This window comes from Pezoporus flaviventris, unplaced genomic scaffold (genome assembly GCF_033815535.1).
Source record: "Pezoporus flaviventris isolate CSIRO_AGI_PZ_B2104156 unplaced genomic scaffold, CSIRO_AGI_Pfla_v1 ptg000176l, whole genome shotgun sequence".
NCBI classification, from domain to species: Eukaryota; Metazoa; Chordata; class Aves; order Psittaciformes; family Psittacidae; genus Pezoporus; species Pezoporus flaviventris.
Window position 1 is genome coordinate 1,240,404 of NW_026892724.1, and position 24,538 is coordinate 1,264,941.

Here is a 24,538-nt window from a genome sequence, read left to right on the forward strand (position 1 = left end):
TTTAGGATGAGCTCCACGGTGTCTGTCAATGGAAAGCAGGAAGGGAGGGGGAAGCAGAAGCGATTTGCATGGCTGTTTTTCCTGGAGCGGGTTTCCGTGTCTCAGATTTATTCTGGGCAGGAGTTAAAGTCCTTTTTCCCCAAGGATGGGCTTCATCAACCTCAGCCAAATAAGCACGTGGTGGCAGCCAACTCCTGTCCCTTCCTCTCCAGACATGAGCTTGATGCACTCTTGGCACTGATATAGGGATGTATATATCATAAATACATGATACAGGGATATATATTTATGGAAGCTGGCATCAAGGGGCAGGTGTGTGCAGCCCCACTGCTGGGTTGTGACGGTGTTGGTGTCCCTGCAGATCACCATCTGCAGGAATGACGAGTGTGTGCTGGAGGACAATTCCCAGAGGACCAAGTGGAAGGTGATCAGCCCCACAGGGAATGAGGCCATGGTGCCTTCTGTGTGTTTCCTGATCCCCCCGCCCAACAAAGAGGCCATCGAGATGGCCAACAGGTAACTTGGTCTCTACTGGGGAGGAGGCTGATGTGCAGTGGCAGGGAGATGGGGAGAGGGCAGAGCTGGGGTGGGAATGGGAGAAGAGCTGGGGTGGAAGAACAGGAATGGGTGGCATGGCTGGTTTGGGGTAAAGGAAGGAATCCCTATGGTTATACAGCTGCAAACTCCATTGCAGCAGCTGCTATAGTAGCTTAGAGAAAATGAAGATATGGGAAAAGGGATCCCTGCAGGGCTTTCTGGCAAGCTTGTTGGCTTGGTGGGCTGCTGGCTGGCAGCAATGGCTGGTGGATTAACAGGGTCAGGGCTGAGCGTGCTGCAGAGATCCAGCGCTGATGGATCTGCTCCTTCCCCTGGCAGGATAGAACAGTTGTACCAGAAAGTGATGGCTCTGTGGCACCAGCTGCACATGAACACAAAGAGCCTCATCTCCTGGAACTACCTGCGGAAGGACATGGCCGTGGTGCAAAGCTTCAGCATGGAAAAGGTACAGTAGGAGCTTCTCTGCCTGGATCTGTGTCGGTCACTGTCCAGGCTTCTTCATGAGGCTGAGGAGAAAGGGAAGACCAGAGACTGTGAGGCTGGGGAAGTGAAAGGTCTTTGAACAGTGGGAAAACCTGTGGGGTTCTGTGCAGAATGGTTGTGGTTTTTTCCCAATGGAAAGAGCATCAGCAGTTTGCTGCTGCACTGTGATAGGGATAAGAGACTGTGGACTGAGAGTTCCATTAGGGAGCAAGCGAGGCTGGAGGGAGGTGTGGGGCTGGTACGGAGGAGCTCGGCTTCCCCTCTGCATAGAACTCCTCACCTGGCAAACGCAGGCGATTGAGCTGGGCAGGGTGGCCTCAGGTGCTGCATCGGGAGTCATTCCGGGGGGCTCCATGTGCTGCTTTTCCACGTGCAGCTCCGCTCCTTGGCGCAAGGGGAGTGCCAGCAAGCCATGAGGAGCCTCCAGGCGCACTACGAGGACTTCCTGCAGGACAGCCGCGACTCGGAGCTCTTCTCCGTGTCAGACCGGCTGCGCCTGGAGGAGGAAGTGGAGTCTTCCAAGGAACACATCCGGCAGCTGCTGGAGTCCATGGAGAACGGTGAGCTTCAAAGGGCTGATGGATTAACCAGGAGCTGTGGGGACTCATAAGCAAAGGATTTATGGGATGGCTTTGTTTTCTTTCTGGGCTAGCTCGTTGATGGTGTGAGCAGCTGCTCTCCTTGTTTCTCCATCCACTCAAGTGTTGGGCCTTTGTCCAGCCATGTTCTTGTAGAGAGGACTTGACTTTGCAGCTTCAGCTTAACTGCTGACTCCTCTTGGCCTAATATTGTTGGAGACAGGTTTAGTTGTGAGGATGCATTCTGAGCAAGGGGCTCTTCTTTAGGAAAACAGATGTGGTGGTGACACATGTGACACAGCGATGCTGTGAATCCCACTAAGACCAGGGACTCCAGTTTTCTCCTGGTGCCCTGTGGCTGGGCTCATTTTCAGCTGCATTTGAACGAGATGATTTGCTTGACTCATTTTCCATCTGAGCAGACGTCCGTTGCCTCGGTGTCACTGTGATGCTGCATTCGGCTCCAGGGCTCCCGGCAGGTCCCATGTGAGGCAGACACCAGAGGGCTTGATGGAGCTGCTGATTTGGTTTGTCTGTGACTTGCAGAAGACAAGGACGAGACCGTTGCCAGGACCTATCTCTCGGAGCTGAAGAACATCCGCCTGCACCTGGAGGAGTGCGAGCAGCGGCTCGTGAGCCGCATCCAGGCCCCCAGCAGCGCCCGAGCGGATGCTGACACCATCCAGGAAAACACCATCCGCATTGCGGAGCAGGAGGTCAGTCCTGGCACGGGGAGGGCAGGGAGGTGGTGGCCACCGGTCTTCAGCATGGGCCAAAACCAGCTTTAACTTCTGCGGGGGAATGTGAGGGTGGTGGGTGCGTGACTGTGCAGGGGTCGAGGGGATCCTGCTGCGCAGGAGGTAGCAGGAAACCTCTCCAGTTGCTTCATTTCGTATCACCCCCTTTGCCCGGGGCGATCCTGCTGTTTCTCCACCTGCTTGGGCATTCCTTTCACGTTCTTCCCGTTCCTGCCGTAGCGGATGCAGGAGGATCTGCAGCGGCTGCAGTCGGACCTGCGGTTTGTTTCGGAGAGATGCTACAGCTTCCTCAACAAGGCGCCTGCAGGGTCCAGCACACCGCACCTGCGTTCTGAACTCGACTTGGTGGTGAGCAAGATGGACCAGATGCATGGGCTGTCTTCCACCTACCTGCAAAAGTGAGTCAGGACATGCCTCTGTTCCCAAATACCTGCTTGAATCCACCCGATTCTGCTAAAGATGTTTGCTCTGGGCTTCTAACACACCTTGCACTGGAGCGTAACTGAGCTCCATCCCTCTGTGGCATATGCTGCAAACAGGTCCAAGAGGATCTCTGTGTCATTGTGCTGCCTCTGTTTGCTTTGCAGGTTGAAGACGGTTGATGTTATTATTCGTAACACCCAAGGAGCAGAATCTCTGGTCAAAGGGTATGAGGTTAAACTGAGCCAAGAGGAGGCAGTGCCCGCTGACCTGGCCGCTATCCAGTCCCACAGAGCAGCCTTACAGGTTGGTGCTGGTCACCTGCTGGGATGGGCAGGCAGAGACCAGCCAATGCTTTGGTATTTGTCAGGCTTCTGCTCTTTTCCTGCTCAGTCTGTATTCTGTGACACTTTTCTTGCCTTAGAATAGCTGCCAGGAGGATTTTATGTTGTTTCTGTGACCCTTTATTGCTTTGGAAAGGTGAAGGAGCAGCTATAGCTTGTGCTGTCTCTCACAGAGCATATCTTGAGTTTCCTATTGCTGTAGGACAGGGGCTGAGCCAATCTGTCTTGCTCCATGCTGGGAACATGGTCGCCTGCGTTTTATACTTCCTATAATCAGCCATTTCTTGGCGGGTTAAGGAGATACAAACCCCTTCTCAGGCAAATCAGCCCCATCCAGGAGGGCATCACTGACCTAATGTGCCTTTTGCTTTCCGTGGCGCTGACCCGGTGCTGCCTCTCTCTGGTTGTGCAGCAATGGCTCGGGGAGGTGAAGGACAAGGGCTCCGTGTTCTCCACGCTGGAGGAGGAGCTGGCGAAGGCGAAGGCGGTGGGGGAGCAGCTCTACCGCCTGCGGCAGGAGCGCAGCATCGACCTCGAGCGCTACCAGGAGAAGGGCACCCAGCTCTGGGACCGCTGGCAGCGCGTCTGTGCCCAGATCGAGACCCGGTGAGCCCCCAGATCCGCTTCCGTGCTTCAGCTGAGAGCTGGGATCACGCTTGTTAGCAGCTGTGTTTCCAGATGGGATTCCCGCCGGTGGCTGGGATATCCCCGTAGCCTCTGGTGCCGTTTCGCTCTCCTCTTACTTGTCTTGGTTCTCTCAGCCATGCAGAGCTGGAGAGCATCCAGGAGGTGCTGAGTGACTACCGGCAGTGCCACAGTGCCCTGATCCAGTGGATCGAGGCGATCACGGTGCAGCAGGAGCTGATGAAGCCCGGGCAGGCGGAGGACAGCCGGGTGCTGTCGGAGCAGCTCAGCCAGCAGACGGTGAGGAAGGACCTGGTGGTGCCTCAGCTGCTGCAGTGACCGCGTCACTTCTTTTACTAAAGCCTTATCTGTGAGCTTCACATGATGAAGCGTGGTGGGGAAGAGGCTGCAGGCCTGAGCTGGGGGGTCTGGGACATGGAGAAACTCAGCTTAGCTTGAGGTGGAGATGAGGCCATGCATCAAAATGGAAGAGTTTAAAGACTTTACCCAGAAGGGGAGGGCTGGGGATGGGAATTCAGCTCAGCACCCATGGCAGCCATCCTAACAACTGGTTTTGCTTCAATTTTGGTGAAGGCTTTGGCTGCAGAAATCGAGAACAATCAAGCCAAACTGGACCAGTGTCAGAAGTTCTCCCAGCAATACTCGGCTGCTGTCAAGGTACGTGGTCCCTCCTGCACCTACACGAGGCTGGCTGGGCAGGAGCGGTCCTGCATTTGCATCTCCATGCTCCATGTCTCTGCACCCTGGTTGTGTTGGCAGGACTACGAGCTGCAGCTCATGACATACAGGGCGTTCGTGGAATCGCAGCAGAAGTCGCCCATGAAGCGCCGGCGGATGCTCTCCTCCTCGGATGCCATCACGCAGGAGGTAGGAGCAGGGGAGGGATTGTGAGGAGGGGTTCTTCAACACTGAGCAGCCTCTGAAACAAGCTCCTTTCTGCTCAACCCCCTGGGACCGGTACAGTTTCCACCCTGGCTGCTTTTCCCCATAGCCAGAGGGGATGCTCTAAGCACCAGGTAGGACATTCCCACGCTCCTGGCAATCCGTGGGTCGAATCAGTAGGCTCGGCTCAGCCCCTCAGCCTTGCGAGGTAAATAACAGGAGCACCACGCAGCGTTCCTGTGGGGATCCTTGGGGTGAGGCCTTGAGGGCCCCGAGGTCCTGTCTGCTCTGTGTGGGTAGTAAAGATCCTGGTAGTCCTCTGTAAGAGCTGAGCATCCCAGTGTCCGTGACCGGCATCTCCCCTTTGCTCAGTGTCGTGCAGGATGCTGTATGTGGCCCTCTCAGACTTGCTGTGTTTCGTTGATGCTGTGCTGGGTCTGTGAGGTGTCTGGGGGCTTTCCAAGCGAGAGCTGGTGCATCGGGTCCTGTTCTGTAAAGTACATCACCGGGGATCTGCCAACTGTGGCGGATGTGCCCCATTTCCCCCTCTCTCCCTTCACAGTTTATGGATTTACGGACTCGCTACACAGCTCTGGTGACATTAACCACACAGCACGTGAAGTACATCAGCGATGCTCTCCGGCGGCTGGAGGAGGAGGAGGTAAGGGTGTTGTACAGGGCTGAGCTCTGTCCAGGCTCATTCCCTAGCACCCCAAGAGTGCTGCTCCATGTTGAGGTTACATCTGGGATGCTGCTCCTGAGAGCCTTTGGGGACCCCTTTGACGTGGTTTCCTTCCTCTGTTTGCAGAAAGTAGTAGAGGAGGAGAAGCAGGAGCACGTGGACAAGGTGAAGGAGCTGCTGGGCTGGGCTGTGTGCTTGAAGCAGAGTGTCCAAGGCAGGGTGGCTGCCGCTGGGAGCAGGGAGCTGGGCGACATCGAGAAATCCATCTCGGAGCAGCAGGTAAAGCAGGGGCAGGGGGCAGACAGTGTTTAACTGCTGCTCTGCTTCCACAGCTGAATTAAGCATCTGCCTTTTGTGTCTGGTTTTGAAAGGCCCTGAATGAGGAGCTGGCTGCAAAGAAGGAGCAGGTCTCTGAGGCCATCAAAACTTCACAGATCTTCCTGGCAAAGCACAGCCACAAGTGAGTGTGGTGTGAGGAGGGGCCGGGGAGGGAGAGCACTGGGGGGAAAGTGGGACCCCTTAGAGCTGGGATCCAGTGCCCAAGTCTCATTAGAAACAGCGATGAGCTGCACGTGACAGTTGTCTCTTTCTTCTCTGCACCAAGAGCTATGAAATACGCCACCCGTTCGCGCTGTTGTGACTATATTAATCCCCTTTAGTAGTGACCCAGCCCTGTATATTTGGGAGTTTGTGTGTTACAACTCATATTGTAACAGCCTTTGCTCAGCGTACTGACCTGTGCTGGTTTTAGCTGAGCCAGGCAGTGGGGAGGGAGCACTTGTGCTGGGTTTGGTCTTTGCCTTCACAAGAAGAGCACGGTAAGTCTGTGGAGCTGGGCTGTGCAGGTTCCCTGACAGGTTTCCCCTTCCCTTTGCAGGCTTTCCCATCCAGAGAAGGAGCAGATTTCCGCTCAGCTCGGTGCTTTGAAGGAGACCTACCAGGAGCTGTGCAGCGACTCCACGGAGCAGCTCCAGCAGCTCCAGAACCAGCTGGCTCAGGAGACAGAGCACAAGGTACTGACTGCTCCCTGCTCGGTCCTGTGGCCACATGGGCACAGGCTGCTCCTCAGGGTGTGAAAAGGTTTCCCTTGGTTGTGTTTCTCATGGCCACCGGTCACTGTCACCTTTCTTACGTGCACGTGGTTGCCCTCCCTTCTCTTCCATCCGTGCATTATCCAAAGCTGGGGTGGTCCCTGGAGGCCAAGCAGGAGGAGCCATTTACCTGCTGCCTTCCAGGTCATGGGAGAGTTGTCCTCTGCAATGGACCCTGTGCACCAGGGTCAGCTTGTTCACGCTTGGTGGGCAATGTGTAGATGAAAAGGGTCCCCTTAGCAGATGTGTGTCCTCTGCAGGATGCTCTCTCAGTGCTTTAACCACAGAGTGCTCCATCTCACAGGCTGCCTGTGCGCAGGGGAGCAAGAAGGTGGGTTTCTGCTGGACACTGGCAGTCTCATGTATCTCAGGGTCTGGTGAGGTTTGTCTCTGGATGAAACTGCTCAACTGAACGAGGTCCTCAGCTGGCCTGGGAGACCTTCACAACCCAAGCTGCACCCATTCCCTGTTCCCATCCACCAGTCCTCATCCCTGGGTAGGGAGGGCTGGAAGCGCATCCTTACTGCCTCTGTTAAGAGCTGTCTCCAGTCATTCAGATATACATGTCCGTGCTATGTGAGTGTGTATACATGTGTCAATGATATATTTGTGTTTGCTTGCTGGCTCCCTGTACTCTGAAGCAACAGCCCACTCAGATCTGGACACGTAACGCCGCGTTTGGCTGTTGGGTCTGTGAGTGAAGCCCTGTTCTAACTGCTCACGGGCTGCTCCTTTGAAATCTGCTTGTCCAGCTTCTGCCTAAACACGGAGCGTTTCTCTCCAGATTGGACTTTATAGCACGTTTCAGGTGTGTCAGTGCAGTAAATGCTTTCTGGTGCAAGCCCTTTAGCCCTTGTGCTGGCAGTAGAAAGCTTGTGGTGAGCAAACTGGCTCTAGTCACTGCTAAACCATCGTGGCTTTGATGCTGCTGCTGCCAAGAGAGCAGCTGGGAGCAGCCTGCCTGCGGAAAGGATGCTTTTCCCTTTCCCTTTTCCTCCCTCCTGGGTGGGAAAACGACTTGACAGCAAAAGCCTTCTCCAGGGCTTGTTTTCTTACAGCATCAGCACACGCTGGGGCTCAGGCTGGAACAGTTGGGCTCTCCATGAAGCCCAGGGAACAAAAGGAGAGACGGCAGTGGGGCTTTGCCATAGATCCCATTTATGGGATGATCCCTGTGGCTCTTGTGCGGTGCAGTTGCTTCACTGTAGAGGGAGCATGAAGAACTCTTTAACATTTGCTTGCTGGAAACATCCAACTGTCAAAGAGAAGTTACAAAAGACGGGAGTGCAAAGCAGAACGCGCTAAATTGAGCATGATGTGTCCTGTACAGTTTGTGTTTCATGTCAACTGGGTTTGAGATTAACTGACATCCTTGCTTACAAGTTTAACTAACCCTCCGGGATTTAAACAATCAAAACACACAAGGTGAAGGAGGACGACCTGTGTGGGGGGTTCCTTTTGCAAACAAAGCAGTCGCATGCTGGACGCTAACACCAAGCTTTACACTGTGTGTGACACGGCTGAACTGCTCCATAAGGCTCTGTCTTTAACTGCTCAAGGCACACCCTGCAACTCGGGTAAGTAAAAGCCTTTTACCCCCCTCCCTCCCATCTCCTTTTTTCTCTTTTCTCGTTTCTTTCCCCCTCCTCTTCTCTGTCTTTCCATGGCTTGTTCATCTCCGAACGTGCATGTCGCAGTCTGGTGATGGTGGTGGAGAGCTTAGGGTTCCTCTGGCAGGTTCACCGTGTCTCCACAGATCAAAGCACCCCCAGCCACTGGTGCTGTTAGACCCACCAATGAAATAGAGATACCAGAGGGTGTTCGGGATGCAAAAGGAATTCATCCCACAGTCCTCATTACTTCCTCCCGATCCTCACAAAAAGATTGGGTCAACTTATACCCAACCGATGGCACTGGGAGAAACCCAAATGTCCAAAGAGCTGCTGCTCTTTATCATTTTAATATTGCCCTACCTGTGGGGATACTGGAAAGAAGGGAAAAGCCCCTCCAGAAACACCAAAGTAGATGGTCTGTTCCCAGTCTGGGACCTCCAACTTATCCCAGTCCTCCCCTAGCCCTGGCTGTGTGGAGGTGCAGGGGCCGGTGGTCATGCTTTTGAGCTGCCCTGCACGCAGCGCTCCTGCCTTGATGCATGGCCAATCTGTGAGGCTGTGGAGCTGCTCGATGGCACAGGGGGCTGTGGGGTTCCCCGGCCATCCTGACACTTGGGATCTGCTTGGGAAGTGCAGGATTTAAAGCACGGCAGGAATCAACGCTGGGAGAGATTCCTAGATGCCCTGGAGTGGGCATCTTTGGGGTTGTTCTCCTCCATGAGTACACAGGGGGATTGGTGCTGTCTTTCCTTTTTAAAGTGGAGGTGTTGAGCAGCTTTGGTGTGCTTGTTGGTCTCCTTCTCTCTGTTTCTCCATGGAGCATTAGGAGCACCTCTGGGGTTTGCTGCTTGCTGCTTTGCTGCGTTCCTGTTGGTGGATGTTGGAAGCATCTCGGTGCTGCCTTGGGTGATGGACTAGATGAGCATTAAAACTTGCTGGCAACGTGCAGGCCAGCAAATGCGCCCATTTGTGTGCTGCGGTGCCTTTGGAGGTGCATTTCAAACACTTTGGGACTTGCTTTCTAGCCTGTTTAGGTGGTTTTGGGTTTGTTTTTTTTTTTGAAGCTGAGATCTCCCTCGTGCAATCCAAATACTTGAAATGCTCAATTTTGATTGAATTCTTTTCCCTCTCTTTCTGTTCTAGGGCAGCGAAGCCGTGGCAGGCGTGATTGATCTTGGCACCGTAGAAATATTCCCTGTCTTTGGTGCCATGCAGAGAGGTCTTATAGATCAGGACACTGGCCTTGTCCTCTTGGAGGCCCAGGTTATCACATCTGACTTAGTTGTTCCAGAGACCAATGAGAAACTCTCCTTGGAGGAAGGTCTGGCAAGAAACCTCATCGATCCCAGGACATTCCAGGTGCTGCAGGAATTGAAGGATGCTCTCCACCGGGTGGAAGAAGTCAGATGTGAAGGGAGGCAGCTCCTACCTGTTGTTGCTGCGATAGAAGAGGGGAGGATCAGTGAGAGCATTGGACTGAAGATGCTTGAAGCTGAGCTCGTCACCGGGGGCTTTAAAGTCCATCAGGGCAGAATCAGCATGGAGGCAGCAGTGCAAGAAGGGCTCCTTACTCACGAGCTTTACTCCAGGCTCGTGTCTCACCTGGAGGGTGCCAAGGATTTGGTTGACCCCAACACTGCTGAGAAAGTCAGTCTGCTTGAGCTCATGCACCGATGCATCACCCACCAAGAGACGGGGCTGAGGCTGCTCCCAGTCAAGCAGCTGGCGGGTGGGATGCTCAGCTTGAGCTCAGGCAGGAAAGTCAGCATCTTCCGTGCGGTCCAGGAGGGGCTGATAGACAGGCAGGTCACGGTCAGGTTGCTGGAAGCCCACCTCTTTGCTGGTGGCATTGTGGACCCCAGAACGGGGCACAGACTGACTGTGGATGAGGCTGTGAGGCATAATTTAATTGACCAGGATTTGGCATGTGCACTTCTTATCCGGCAGCTTCAGACAGGTGGCATCATCGATACCAGCACGGGAGAGAGACTGAGCATTGATGAAGCTGTAAGGAAAGAGTTGGTTGCACCAAGAATTGCACTGGTGGTCCTGGAATCCCTGTGGTCCTTCATGGGGCTCCTGTGGCCAGAGACAGGGGAGATCGTTCCGGTTGTGGATGCTTTAGAGCAAGGAATCCTGTCCACAGAGTTGGTTTACAAGATTCTCAGCAAGAGGCAACATATTAAGGGTGTATTTATACCAGAAACCACGGAGGTGTTGTCCTGGAAGAAAGCTGTTGAACATGGCATCTTGGAGAGGGATGTGGTGAGCAAGCTGAAATCAACAGTCATGCCTGATGTCATGGCCAGCGTGCAGCTTGCTGGCTCCCCAAGAAGCAGGCATGGGCAGAGCTCTGCTGCAAGGAGTCCCACAGATCACAAAGAGCAAAGTGACCCCCTGCTGAGGAGTGACGACGACCGGCTGATGTTCCACTTGATGACCCACAGCTACATCAACATCCGTGATGGCCAGAAGCTGCTCTTAGTGGATGGAGACTTGAACAATCTCACTAAAGCCCTCATCCAAACCCAAGAAAACGGATCCTGTGCATACCTGTTGGAAGACACTGAAGGCTTTGAGGAGACAAAGGCAAATGCAGCTCTTGAAAGTGAGCCTTGCAATGGTTTGGCTTTACAGCAGCTTGAGTTTCAACTTGCTCCTTCAAAAGAACAAAGTGATAAGGTCCTACCATCCACAACTGCTTTGGAGAATGGGGAGGTGGCGATGGGACCTGAAAGCCTCCTGATGGAGGAGGCAGAAGATGTCCTGCTTGTGGAGGAGCAGGAGCAGGAGCAGGAGCAGGTTTATACCAAACAGGCTACTGTCAAGAGTGAAACCGGTGCTGAGTTTGGAAGAGAGGAAGTAGATTCTACAAGCAAGGATGAACGTCGTGAAGAGTTACCAATGCCAGGACATCCTGGTGAGTTCCATAGTGGATTCAGAGAAACAGAAGAAATGATGATTGAGACGGAAGAAGAGTTCAAGTCTACTACAGTAGATGGAGTGGAAGGCATTGAAGATCAAAAGAGGGCATCAGAAGTTGGAGCAGTTGTTGTGAAAAGTGAGATCTGCATATCGATGGGTGTTTCAGAACACAGGGATAGACCGGAAATCCTGGCAGAGAGGTCTCAGGGTGTGGAGGAACCTGAACCAGAGGCTGAAGATGTTGGAGAGATTTATATGTTACACGAGGAAATGATTGAGAATGGTGTGTTGGGAGGAGAGGAGGTTGTGCTCCCTGAAACTGGAGAGCCGGAGCAAGCAGAGAGGCAAGGAAAAGACATGGAAAGCGTATTGGAAGTGGAAGAAGGAGAGGGGAAAGAAGCATTGGGTGATGAGAGCCTTGGTGAAACATCCCTGCCGGCCCCTGCAGAGCAGGAAGCAGAGGACACTTTGGAAATGCTCTTAACACAGCTCCAAAGTGGTGGCATAGTCCATGAGCAGACAGGCAAGACTCTTCTCCTGAATGAAGCGGTCTCCTGCGGGCTCGTGCCCAGCCACACGGCTGTGAAACTCATGGAGAAGATGAAGATGTTCAGTGGCTTCTTCGACCCTCAGACCTGTGAATCATTGACCACCGAAGATGTCATTGAAGAAGGTCTGATGGATGAGAGGCTTCTCCAGAAGGTGCTTGCATCTGACAAAGCAATAAGTGGTGTTCTTGACCCAGGCAATAACTTTGTCTACTCTGTCAAGGATGCTGCTGCCGTTGGCCTTTTGGACAAGGAAACAGCAATGAGGATCTTGGAGGGGCAAGTGGTTACTGGAGGAATTGTTGACTTGAAACGTGGCAAGAAAGTGTCAGTCACTTTGGCTTCAAATCTGGGCCTCATAGAGCCAGCAAACCAGAAGGAGCTGGTCAAGCTGGAGAAGGCTTCCAAAGGGAGAGGTACCGATGAGGTGACCAGACAGAAGCTCATTAGCTTACAGGCTGAGACCAGTGGGATTGTGGATCCTAAAAGCAAGCAGCCTCTGACTGTTGCCCAGTCTGTTGAAAAAGGGCTCCTGAGAAAGGAAAAAGCTTTTCAGCTCTTGACCAAGCAGATTGCTGAGGGAGGAATCATCCATCACGTGTCTGGAATGAGGCTGTCGGTAAATGACGCCATGAAGCACGGTTTGATTGATGAAGATCTATATGAGGAACTTGGGAAAGCTGAAAGCGTGTGTCTGCAGGGCTGTGTTCATCCAGACACAAAGGAGAAGTTGCCTTTGCCCCAGGCAGTATCCTTAGGGCTCCTTAGTCCAGACTTCCAGAGGAAAGTGCAAGAGATCCAAGCTGGGAGTGGAAGCGTTTTTGACCCTGCTTCTGGCCATAGGCTGGCGCTCTGTCAGGCAGTGCAGGAGGGCTTGGTGCCCCAGCCGGTTGTGGAGAAGGCCCTGTCATCGCCAGAGATGAAAGAAGGGATCGTAGATCCCGAGACCTGCATGCTCGTTCCCTACTCGGAGTTCCTCAAGAAGTGTAAAATCGACGTTGAGTCCGGGCAGAGGTACCTGGAGGTCCATCCCTTCCGCGCCATCCGGGACGAGGCGACGGGGAGGAAGCTGCCGTGCGCCGCAGCGGTGCGGCTGGGCAAGGTGGACCCTGTGCCCGCGCTGCGGGTGCTGCAGGCGCAGGCAGACGGTGGTGGGGTTGTGGAGGGCTCTGTCAGCAAGAGGCTGTCCCTGAGGGCTGCTGTGGAGCAGGGGCTGCTGGATGAGGGCATGGCCGAGCTCATCGCCACCAACCAGATGAGGGCTGGGGGAATTGTTGATGCTAGCAGTGGGAAAAGGGTGACTTTAAAGGAAGCTGTTGAAAAAGAACTGATTAGCCAGAAATTAGCTGCCAGTCTTCAGGATGCTCAAGTATCCGGAGACAAATACGGATCTGAGGTCTGTGAAGTAGACAAAAGGCAGGAAAAAGTATCATCTCCAAAAGAGGAAGATGTCATCCGTGCTGCCAAGAAGCCTGATGGTGCTGAGCACAAACCTGAACCTGAAGCCGTGAGCTACGACGTGGCTGGTGGTGCAACTGCTGCCAGTGGGAGACCCCCGGTGACAGCGACAGAAGGGGAATCAAAACCTCAAGAAGCTTCAGAGGCTGGTTTAATGCACCATCCCCAAGAAATGGTCCAGCTGACTCCAGAATACCCCTCGGGTTTAGGTGCAGCATCTCTCCCTGAAGAGACAGTGGTGGTGAGGGCTATGGAAAAGGGGATGGCAAAAAGCAGCTCCCCGGTGAGAACTGCCTGGGGGAAGGAATCAAGGAGAGAAGTGGTAGATCAAGGGACAGGGAAAATGGAGGGATTTGGCTTGGAGAAAGAGCAGGACGTGGAGGTGCTTCAGAGAGTGGAGGAGGAGAGGAGGAGAAGGAGGAGAGGGTTTGTAAGTGCAGAGGGAGCTGCAGCAGGTGACGAAGGTGCAGTGGAGACTTCTGAGCAGGGACGAGCAGGCAGCCTGGACCGGGTACCACCAGCAGCCCCGAGGGCATCTGTTACTGTGGGTCGAGGGAAGGAGGAGGTGAGTCCTGCAGAGTCTGCAGAGCCCCCTGAGACCAGCATCGCTACAAAGCCTGAAGGAGATGAGCTTGCAGGTGAAAGAGCTGTCAAACCCGCTGAAGGAGAAGCCCCGAGAGTGGGTGCAGAAGGTCCAGTTGATCAGGAGAAAACAAGTGAAATGGAGCTAAAACCCACCCAGAAGCAGAAGAGGAAGAAAAAGAAAGCAAAGCAGATCAGTAGTGCAGGAGACAGCGCTCAGCCAGAGAGATCTGCAGAAAAGCAGTCCCTTCCTTCTCTGATTTCCAAAGAAATCCCAGGGAAGAAGGAGGAGGGCTTGGTCTCGAGCACAGCAGAACCAAAACATGAAACCAGCACCAGGATTATCTCTGAGGAAGATAAGGAAAACCTCAGCGGGGCTCAGGTGTCCCCTGTCCCCCCAGAGCAAGAGGGAGCTCCAGAGGTGATGGAAAATGGGACCAGAAGTGGATGGGATTCCTCAGCAGCATTGAGCCTGGAGGAGAGGATGACCCAGGCAGACACCAAGGTGAAAGCCACCGGTGATGTGTCCATCACAGCCCCTGCAGCAGACGAACTGCCCCAGGAATTACTTATCAGGGAAGCTGAGGAAACCTCTGCTGCAGTCCTTGAGCTTGGAGAAGAGAAACAGCAAGAGCCAACAGCGGAGGTCAGCACAGGGCAAGAAGGTGCCCCTGCTCCCCCAAGATCCCAAGGAGAAACAGCCCAGGAGAGGAGCAGGCAGCCGGGTCCTGGTGACCGGAGCTTGCTCCTCCCTGTGATAGTGGAGGGGGAGCTGCTGGAAACCTCGAGGGAATCCACGAGACCAGCCCAGGTAAATTGATGCTTTTGGTACTTCAACAGCTTTTTATGAGCTCTTTGTGTAGGTTTGGTGTTAAATGTGCCCGAGGTCCTCGGCACAGCCAGAACGTGAGGGGTGAATGTTTGAGCTTGATGCTGCAGCAGTGGCTGCAATGGATTTGGCAAAGGACCCAGTGATGTCTGCCTGAAAACACTTGGGGCTTAGTTGTGGCTTCTTTCTGCTGGAGCATTATTTATAAATGACTAATAAGTAGGACTCTTTTTGGCACTTTTACTGTAACTCCAGACATCTCTTGCCATTTATGTTGGGAAAAGAGCCACGTGGTTTATTTTCCCTGCAGTAAATCGTGTAGATAAGGCCAGCAAAGGGCAAGTCCATCAAGTGGAATGCTATTAATGGTTCTTTCTTTGGAAAAAAAGAAGAATGATCCTTTGTTTTGTTCTCTCTAAATTCCAAGTTTTGCATTGCTGTTTGGTTCTGCAGATCATGTTCAGCAAGAAGATGTGTCTGGAGCACGATGAGAAGCTGATATCCTATCTCTCCATGCTCCGAGATGTCGAGATGCGGATCAAGCGGGTGCAGCCGGCGGAGCAGAGTTTGGCAGCTCTGCATGAGCTGCTGCAGCAGGCGGAGGTGAGCTGGGTTTGGCTGTTGTTAGGCAGGACACAGCTCGTCCCTCCTGTCCCCAGCTTCATGCACCTCCTGCTTGCTCTTGGAAGCCAGCAGGAAGGTCAGACTCAGGTTTAACAGGGGTTTATGTGCAAAACCCATCCCTCCCTGTCTGGTCTCACCTCCTCCTCCCTGCTTAGACAATCAGAATCCCAGCCTGGTTTGGATTGAAGGGGCCTTAAAGCTCCTCCAGCTCCAACCCCTGCCACAGGCAGGGACCCCTTCCACTAGAGCAGCTTGCTCCAAGCCCCTGTGTCCAACCTGGCCTTGAGCACTGCCAGGGATGGGGCAGCCACAGCTTCTCTGGGCACTCTGTGCCAGCACCTCAGCACCCTCACAGGGAAGAGCTTCTGCCTAAGAGCTCAGCTCAGTCTCCCCTCTGGCAGGTTAAAGCCATTCCCCTTGGCCTGTCCCCACAGGCCCTTGTCCAAAGCTTCTCTCCAGGTTTCTTGTAACCCTTTTAGGCACTGGAGCTGCTCTGAGGGATGCAGCCCAGAGGCAATAACCTAAGCTTGACTGAAATGAATTTTACAGCCTGGAGAAAGCCCAGGCGATTGCTGGCAGCTGAACAGGGCTGGAGGACAGCACAGGGATGCATCTTTAACAGATAGACGCAGCTTGGAGCTGGGTCTCCAGAACCTTTCCTCAGTTCTGGCAGTGGGAAGATGAAGTCACCCTGTCTCAGACACAACGATCCTGTCTTCCCGCAGGCCCTGGGTGCTGAGCTGCAGGAGCTGAGCTTCCCAGTGAATCAGGAGCTGGACGCCGTGAAGCAGATTGTGGCCAACCCCCCTGAAGAAGTCCCTGAGCAATTGCTGAAGGCTTTGGAGAAGGATGCCAAGAACTTGCAGAAGTCTCTGAGCTCTACGAGTGATGTCCTGGAGTCCCGGCTGCAAAACCTGCGTGGGGCAGCAGAAACTGCAAAGGTAAAGCTGGCACCGGCCCCGAGCATCCCGGTGCTCCTTCCCGGGAACGCTCTGCTCCTTTACATGATAAATCCCTGTTTTTAAGGCTAAAATCCTGGCACATCACGAGACTCTCCAGGGCAAGCTCCAGGAGCTGCTGAGCTGGGTCTCCAGCACCGCAGAGTTGCTGGAGGGCAGTGATTACAGCCACGAGACTGATGCGAACAGCCTGAGCCGCTGCCTGCAGCAGTACAAGGTAACCATAGCAATGCCCCTAATCCTGCTGTCTGATGAAGATGCTGTCCTCTGCATGGAGAAGAAGCTTTTAATCCTGCTTCCCTCCTGAAGCCTACCAAGGGTTTGCCCTTATCCTGTGTTGCAGGAGGAGCAACAGTATTGTATTTGCTCCAGAGTCATTTGTTTCTGCAATACAGGAGCCATCTGCTTTGGTTGTTTGGGGAACATGCTCACATGTAGGTGTGGGGTAAGGGCTGAGGGACTCCCATCTGGCTATTGAGGAAAGAGCTGCTTCCTTATGCTCTGGTTGCTCCATAAATTGCACCTGCCCTGATCTCCATCGGCTTTACGAGGAGCTCTAACTCCCCTCCATATTTATTCAGGCTGCCCCAAGAAGCTGTGGCTGCCCCATCCCTGGCAGTGTTCAAGGCCAGGTTGGACACAGGGGCTTGGAGCAAGCTGCTCCAGTGGAAGGTGTCCCTGCCTGTGGCAGGGGTTGGAGCTGGAGGAGCTTTAAGGTCCCTTCCAACCCAAACCGCTCTGTGATCTATGAATCCCTTCTAGCAATAACTGTCAAGAAATGGTCAGTTCAGCATCTCCTGGCTGCTGCTAGCTCCTTGGCATTGAACTCAGGGATCAAAGGCTATGAGTGCTGTTGGTGGCACCATGGTCCCCATGGACTGTCCAGGCCTGTAGGGTCATTTTGACGGGTCTCTTCTCCATCATTCAGGAGCTGAAAGAGCCCTTGGCTGACACCAAGTCTCAGCTCGACGCCACTGCCTTCGACATCCAGTTCCTTATCTCGGAGCACGCACAGGACTTGACCCCTCAGCAGAGCAGGCAGCTGCTGCGGCTGCTCAATGAGCTGCAGAAGGCTTTCCGGGACCTGTCGGAGCACGTCACGGCTCGGGTGGAGGTCCTGCAGGTCTGCCTCCAGCAAGTGGAGCAGACGGATCAGGTGAAGGTTGGGAGACGTCTGCTTCCTGGCTGCAGTTTGCTCGCTGAAGCGCTTCCCGGCCACAAGAACGTGCGCTGAGACACCTCCTGTCTGGGATTTGTGTGCATGCCACTCACAGTTTATGACTTACTGCACATCACGAGCTTCCTCTAAAGTATTTTCTCTCCTACCACCTAACTCCCAGGTGGAAAGTCGCTTTTCTCCCAAAAGATGGAGCCTGGGTAGTGCAGCCATCAAGATGCTATGCGCTGGGTGGAATAAACCCACCAGAAAAGCCCTGTGTGGAGGGGCCACCCCAGGCATTTGGCAGTTTTAATGCTTATTCCCACTGCTCAAGTCAGGTGTAGCTGTCCCAGAGAAACAGCAGATGACCCATCAAGGCAGCAGGCAGCTGCAAAAGCACCTCCTCAGGTCTCTGCTGCGTTGCTGCAGCACCCATCACTGCATGGAGCCTCTTATTCAAGACAGGATTAATGTGGTTTTTATTAACAATTGCTCTCTGTAACTCTTGCCTGTCCTCTCTGGAGTGTGTGTTTGTATATTAACCAGTTTGCTTTGCTTTTTCAGATTGAGTGTGCGCCCATCCTAACCCAAGAAGAACTCGCTTTGCAGCTGAAGAGCTCTTAAGAAGGCTCTTGCCATGTGCTTCTATTGCGTATCTTATGACTGGGAGAAACAAGCACAGTGTTTTGCACAAGTTTGTACATCACCTTGCTGAAATGCCCAGTGAAACTCAAAAAAAAAACCCTTTATCTCCCCTGGGAAAGGGGAGCAGGAACGTTGCAGGGACTCTCAGGTCACATCATGCTCAATTGCTCAAACAGGCGCTTCTGTGTTGTGCTCTGGCAGCAAAACCGAGGAGCTGGATCAGCTACAGAAACACATTCCCTCTCCCGGGCTCCCTCTCCAACCCCAGGATCAAACGCAGCCTACTTGGGCTGTCTGGGGCTCCACAGCGGTGCTGCCTGACCCCAGGTTGTTGCCACCTCTCTTAGATGCGTTTCTGCTGCAGTTTTAATGCTTGTGAGGCTGAATGGAAAAGGCACAGAAACTCGTGGTTGAGCTCTCCAGGAGAGGAGTGCATGACCTGGAGCGTGGCTCCACGCTGGAGTTCAGTGGGCTCCTCAAAGAGCAGGAACCTGCTGGAGTGGTGGCAGCGGTGCAGGGAGCAGCTCCTGCTCACAGGCACTGGGCACCGCAGCCCCATTCCTGCAGTGTGTGAGCTGGAGAAGGGAGCCTGCGGAGAGCTGTGGTTTCTGTGCTGCCTGCTCATCTTCAGTAACCTCTCACCTTGCCTTGCAGCCATGTGCCTGAGCCGGGTGCAGCTCTGGTGCTAACTGTCCCCTCTCGCCTCTGCTCTGCCCACAGACACTGCAGGAGCAGCAGGCAGCCCGGGCGCAGAGCCTGGCCGAGCTGAGCCGCTGGCTGAGCCAGGCTGAGGACACGCTGGTGGAGCAGCAGAGAGCAGCCAGCGAAGGGGACCTGTCCACCCTGCAGCAGAGGCAGAGCCACGTCAAGGTCAGTGCTCCAAGAGCTGGGGGGCAGGAGGAGGAGAGGCTTGGGAGTGAATGGAGCTGACGGCATCGTCTGCACAGGAGCTGCAGAGGAACATGCACACCCGAGCCGCCTCCTTCGCCAGCATCCTCAAAAGCACAGAGGAGTTTTTGGAGGACAACAAGGTGAAGATGGAGCCTGGGGAGCTGGCAGCTCTGCAAGAGAAGCTCCAGCACGCCAAGGAGCAGTACCGGTCCCTGCAGGAGAGGACGGAGATGGCCCAGAAGGAGCTGGAGAGCGCCGTGACTGCTGCAGTGCAGCAGGAGACTGAAAAGGTGACATGCAAAGAGCTCTAGCCCTGAAGGTGGGCAGTAAGGTTCCACATGCTGCAATCAGATTCATTTGGGGTCCTGGCAGCCAGCTGAGTGATGCAGCATAAAGCAGTTTGGGGTTCCTTCCTGTCTGTCCCTCAAATGAGGTGCCCCCCAGGTATTTCTCTCATGAAGTGCCTTGGGAGTTGCAGCCACGGATGGGCTGGTTGTGCAGGAACTGGGAGAGGAAAAGGTTCTGCCTTTGGACTGACCTTTAATGGGAGCTTGAGCATCAGGGCTCTCCATGTGCTGGTGATGAAGGTGATGCTCACTTCTGGAGTCAAAGCATTTCAGGGTGGGGGCTCTGGGCTTCATCAGGGTTTAGAAGTGCAATGCTGAGTTTATGCAAAGCTTCTTTGCACCTTCCTCCCTTCCGGAAGAGCCACAAAGGTTTGTGGAGCTCTGTGAGTGTCTCAGGCATTTGCTGTGGCTGGAAAACTGTCCAGGGTGTTTCCTCTGTGGGGTTTTGTCTCCCTCCTCCATGCAGCAGGTTGCTGAACATGCGTAAAATGGGTCATTCTTTACCTGGCGCCTTTGTGCTTTCAGGTGAAAGCTGCCAAAGAGCTGGAGGAGAACAGCAAGAAGATCGATTCCCTTCTGAACTGGGTGGCATCACTGGAGCAGAAGGGAGGGCTCCTGGAGTACAGACCCCACCCCATCGAGCAGGCACGAGGGGAAGGAGCAGGGACAGGCACTGGGGACGTCCCTGATGGCCACGTCGTGGGAGCTGACAGCGCTGCTGAGAGCCTGGATGAGCAGTACGAGAGGCTGAAGGTCAGGACAACGCCTGCTTCCTCCAAAGCTTTCTGCCCCGTGCACTGACCCTGCTGATGCAGCTGGGAGCAGCATTGGATGTTAGATGTGGCTGGCCTTGAAAGCCTGTGTTCAGGGGCATTTTCCATGTGGGAAACTTGGGAAGTCGCTGCTGGCTTCCTGGAGGACATGCCCTCTGGGTTGGTGGTGGGTGCTGTGGCACGGTGCCATCAGGGTAATGAGAAGGTGCTCGTCATGGTCAGACCAGGGGTTCTGTGGGCAGAGCTCCTGTTCCTATCCCAGCCTTTGCAGTGTTCCCCACCTCACCAGTGCTGGGGGAGGTGAGGTACACTGGGTGCTGCTGGGCAGGGACCCTCAGTCATAGGATCACAGACTGGATGGAAAGGGCCTTGAGATCACCCAATGCCAACCCTCTGCCATGGGCAAGGATGCTTCACCCTGGAGCAGTTTGCTCCAAGCCCCATCCAGCCTGGCCTTGAACACTGCCAGGGATAGAGCATTTATCACTTCTCTGGGCACCCTGTGCCAGCGCCTCAGCACCCTCACAGTAAAGAGCTTCTTCCTTACATCCAACCTGAACTTCCCCTGTTGCAGTTTAAACCCATCACCCCAAAGTCGCAAGCATCACCTTTGCTCACTGGCATCTTTCAGGCCCAGCACCAGGAGCTGCTGTCCCAGCAGCAGGACGTCATCCTGGCCGCGCAGTCAGCGCAGGCGTTCCTGGACAAGCACGGCCACAGCCTGGCCGGGGAGGAGCGGGCCGGGCTCCAGGGCCGGCTGGCAGAGCTCAAGCACCAGTACGGCGCTTCCCTCGCGCAGTCGGAAGCGCGGCTGAAGCAAGTGCAGGTCCTGCGGGATGAGCTGCGCAAGTTCCTGCGGGATCACGGCGAGTTCGAGGCCTGGCTGGCGCAAGCGGAGCAGGATCTGGAGGGCATGGCCAAGGGGGGCAGCGACCCCGCAGCGCTCCGGCGGCTGCTCCAGCGGCAGGGCAGCTTCTCCGAGGATGTCATCTCCCACAAAGGGGACCTGCGCTTCGTTACCATGTCGGGGCAGAAGGTGCTGGATGCGGAGGGAGCTGCTGGGGATGCCGGGTCCCAGGCGCTGATGTCCGGGAGCGTGGTCAGGAGCAAGCTGGAGGATGCGACGCGGCGATACACCACGCTGCACTCCAGGGTATGGGAAGGGCTGTGGGAGCCTGGGAGTTGAACCCTGGGTGCTGTTTTCCTCCTGCGCGTTGTAGAACACACAGGGAAGGCAAAGGGACATTTCAGTGTCTGGCTGGCCTTAGAGAACCACAGGATAGGTTGGGTTGGAAGGGACCTTAAAGATCACCCGGTTCCACTCCCCTGCCAACTGGTGGTACTTATGTGGATTGTAGGACAAGGTTTCTCTTCTTCAGTGCTTGGGCAGGGGTAGCACGTCTGCCTTGGGCTCCTGTGGTTCCTATAGCACATAGGGCAAGATTGGGGTTTTTAATTGTTTTTCTTTCTTCATGACTTCTGTGCGTTTTCCAGCAGTGCCCAGGTCACTCCGCGCTTTGTTTGCATCCTCTCCTTACGTCTCGTTGCTCCTTTGCAGTGCACCAAGCTTGGTTCCCACCTCAGCACCTTGCTGGATCACTACCAGCAGTTCCAGGAGGTGGCAGAGTCTCTCAGGACATGGCTGCAGGAGAGCGAAGCTGCCGTTGGGAAACTGCTCTCGGAGGCGGTCTCTTCGGATCCGGCCCTTCTGCAAAAGCAGCTTGCCAGTGCCAAGGTACGGGATCCATGGGTGATCCTGGGGAAGCACCGGAGCCCGTGTGGGAATGTGGCTGCTGCAGCCACAGACTGCCCATGGGGACATCCCAGTGGGACATGGGGGGACATTCACCCCCAGTGAGGGTGGCTGAGCACTGGGACAGCCCAGACCCTCTGACCCAGCTCTGCCTGCAGCGTGGGGTTGGACCTTCCATGCAGCGTGGGGTTGGACCTTCCATGCAGCGTGGGGTTGGATCTTCCATGCAGCGTGGGGTTGGACCTTCCATGCAGCGTGGGGTTGGATCTTCCATGCAGCGTGGGGTTGGACCTTCCATGCAGCGTGGGGTTGGATCTTCCATGCAGCGTGGGGTTGGACCTTCCATGCAGCGTGGGGTTGGACCTTCCATGCAGTGTGGGGTTGGACCTTCCATGCAGCGTGGGGTTGGACCTTCCATGCAGTGTGGGGTTGGACCTTCCATGCAGCGTGGGGTTGGACCTTCCATGCAGCGTGGGGTTGGACCTTCCATGCAGTGTGGGGTTGGACCTTCCATGCAGTGTGGGGTTGGACCTTCCATGCAGCGTGGGGTTGGACCTTCCATCAGCGTGGGGTTGGATCTTCCATGCAGCGTGGGGTTGGACCTTCCATGCAACGTGGGATTGGACCTTCCATGCAGCGTGGGGTTGGACCTTCCATGCAGCGTAGGGTTGGATCTTCCATGCAGCATGGGGTTGGATCTTCCATGCAGCGTGGGGTTGGACCTTCCATGCAGCGTGGGGTTGGACCTTCCATGCAGCGTGGGGTTGGACCTTCCATGCAGCGTGGGGTTGGACCTTCCATGCAGCGTGGGGCTGGATCTTCCAACCTATGATATTTTTCCTAAGGAGTTTGTGGTTGAACAAGGTCCCTCAGCAGGGTTCTGTGGAGCCCTGAGCTCCCCATGGGTGCAGAGCTCTTACGTGTGACCCACCACTGACTCTGCCTCATCTTGTGTCAAAGCAGCAGTTGCAGGGAGACCTCGCTGAGCATCAGGTGCCAGTGGAGAAGCTCCAGAAAGCAGCTCAGTCCCTGCTGGATGTACAAGGGGAGCCGGCTCCGGACCACGGGCACATCCAGGAAACAACAGGTACAGAGCAAAGCCTCCACCTGCGTTAGCAGGGATGGCTGAGGGGGGGTGCAAACCAAACAGGAAGGGAAGATGAAATTTCCCACTTTTGGGAGAAGGTGAGGCAAAGGCTCCCAGCAGAGCATCTTCAGGGCTTGTATTTGCCCATGGGGAGCACTGTGATCCAGGCTGGCTGTTTTGTGTTGGATCCCTGTCTTGCTGCTGAGTTTGGGCACGGGAATCCATCGTCAGCGGGAGTTTGGCAGGAGGCAAGGGTGATCCTTGCTTCTCGCTGAGCTCTTTGTGCCGAACTCCACAGATGCCATTGTGAGCCGCTTCCAGAGCCTCTCCCAGCAGATGGCCGAGCGCTCGGACCTGCTGCAGAAATCCATTGCCCAGTCCCAGAGCGTCCAGGAGAGCCTGGAGAGCCTCCTGCAGTCGGTGGCCGAGATTGAGAAGAGCCTGGAGAGGGAGCAGCCGGCCGCGCTCTCCTCCGCATCCATCCAGGACTCGCTTGCCACGAGTGCGGTAAGGCTGGGGCCTGGGCTCCTGACCTCGAACGTGCCTGTCTGCAGGACCTGAACCCTGCAGGTTCCCCATGCTGCAGGACCTGAACCCTGCAGATGCTCCAGTATTCTGAAAGCACCAAAAACAGCCCCTAAAAAGAGATGTGAGCAGAATCTTTAGTGAATTCCTTTAAGCTAGGACCCAGACCTGTTGAAAATCTCTTCTCTTCTTTGCTAACAAGTAGGGCTTGGATGTCACATAGAATCATAGAATCATGTTATTAATGAGGTTGGAAAAGACCTTTAAGATCATCAAGTCCAGCCATTATCCCAGCATTGCCAATGCCACCACTAACCCATGCCACTGAGGGCCTCATCTACCCAGTTTGTGAACACTTCCAGGCATGGTGACTCCAGCACTGCCCTGGGCAACCTGTTCCAGTGCCTGAGCACCCTCTGGGGAAGGAATTGTTCCTAATATCCAACCTAAACCTCCCCTGGTGCAGCTTGAGGCCGTTTCCTCTTGTCATAATCACGCAGTGGGGGAAGGCAAAGCAGGCTGGGGAGATCAAAAAGGAAAGGAAAATGGATAGGAAACAATTCCCACCCAACCCTGGCTGATGGTCCCAAGGACAGCCCAGCCTCTTCACATCGGTCTTGCCCAAGAGCCTTCTAAACCACCATCCATCCATCCATCCATCCATCCCTCCCTTTTGTGTGCTTCCCGCAGAAGCTGAAGCAGGACATCGCCCGGCAGAAGAGCTGCCTGGAAGCCACCCGGGAGATGGTGGCACGGTTCATGGAGGCAGCAGACAGCCCCACGGCCTCTGCCCTCCAGGACAAGCTGGCGGAGGCGACGGAGCACTTTGGGAGGCTGTGCCAGCAGCAGCGGGACAGGGAGGATGCCCTGAAGGGGCTCCTGCCCAAGGTGGAGCAGTACGAGCAGCTCTCGGAGAAGCTGCAGCAGTTCACCGAGAGCAGGGCAAGGATGTTGGCATCTGGGAATCAGCCGGACCGGGACATCGCTCGCTTCTCCCAGCACATCCAGGTGAGATGCGTGGCGAGGAGCCTCCGTCTGTGTCAGGGCTGTTTTGCTGTGATTCCCTCCCCATCTAGCAGGATCCATGGGAGGCTCTTTGCCTGTTAAAGGGAGCATGTCTGGGGTGGCTGAAGCTGCTTCCAGCAGGGAGAGGATGGTGGTTCCTTGGAGCCAGGCTGGTTTTCAGAGGGGATCTCTAGCCAGGCTTATAGAGGCCAGTCCAGATACAGCAAGGATTTACCAACTGAAGACTCCATGGGGTTAATAGAGCAGAACACCCATGCTGGCAGTACGCAGGATGTGACAAAGCCCTTGGAGATGCCGTGGGTCGTGGTGGCCGGTCATGGCTCCATGGGACTCCTCCCTTGGGCTTCCAATGA

At 54.9% G+C, this 24,538-nt stretch overlaps 1 protein-coding gene across 14 annotated transcripts in view; it reads left to right on the plus strand.

The window, feature by feature from the left end:
* The window catches only part of MACF1 (microtubule actin crosslinking factor 1), a 136,151-nt gene that overhangs the window by 51,295 nt on the left and 60,318 nt on the right, over positions 1-24,538 (plus strand). For 9 of the 14 annotated variants that reach the window (XM_061480274.1, XM_061480276.1, XM_061480275.1 and 6 more), the window contains 27 exons: positions 362-516; positions 877-1,003; positions 1,418-1,601; positions 2,166-2,335; positions 2,597-2,775; positions 2,965-3,103; positions 3,554-3,747; positions 3,903-4,065; positions 4,360-4,443; positions 4,546-4,653; positions 5,231-5,329; positions 5,477-5,629; positions 5,722-5,810; positions 6,228-6,363; positions 9,198-14,378; positions 14,850-14,999; positions 15,746-15,961; positions 16,047-16,196; positions 16,908-17,141; positions 18,504-18,653; positions 18,731-18,964; positions 19,547-19,774; positions 20,426-20,947; positions 21,353-21,529; positions 22,511-22,634; positions 22,933-23,141; positions 23,850-24,167. In XM_061480274.1, coding sequence (XP_061336258.1) covers positions 362-516; positions 877-1,003; positions 1,418-1,601; positions 2,166-2,335; positions 2,597-2,775; positions 2,965-3,103; positions 3,554-3,747; positions 3,903-4,065; positions 4,360-4,443; positions 4,546-4,653; positions 5,231-5,329; positions 5,477-5,629; positions 5,722-5,810; positions 6,228-6,363; positions 9,198-14,378; positions 14,850-14,999; positions 15,746-15,961; positions 16,047-16,196; positions 16,908-17,141; positions 18,504-18,653; positions 18,731-18,964; positions 19,547-19,774; positions 20,426-20,947; positions 21,353-21,529; positions 22,511-22,634; positions 22,933-23,141; positions 23,850-24,167 — 9,873 coding nt within the window. The remainder of the gene's footprint in view (positions 1-361; positions 517-876; positions 1,004-1,417; positions 1,602-2,165; positions 2,336-2,596; positions 2,776-2,964; positions 3,104-3,553; positions 3,748-3,902; positions 4,066-4,359; positions 4,444-4,545; positions 4,654-5,230; positions 5,330-5,476; positions 5,630-5,721; positions 5,811-6,227; positions 6,364-9,197; positions 14,379-14,849; positions 15,000-15,745; positions 15,962-16,046; positions 16,197-16,907; positions 17,142-18,503; positions 18,654-18,730; positions 18,965-19,546; positions 19,775-20,425; positions 20,948-21,352; positions 21,530-22,510; positions 22,635-22,932; positions 23,142-23,849; positions 24,168-24,538) is intronic. The other 5 variants (XM_061480280.1, XM_061480279.1, XM_061480282.1 and 2 more) reach the window with 2 other exon arrangements.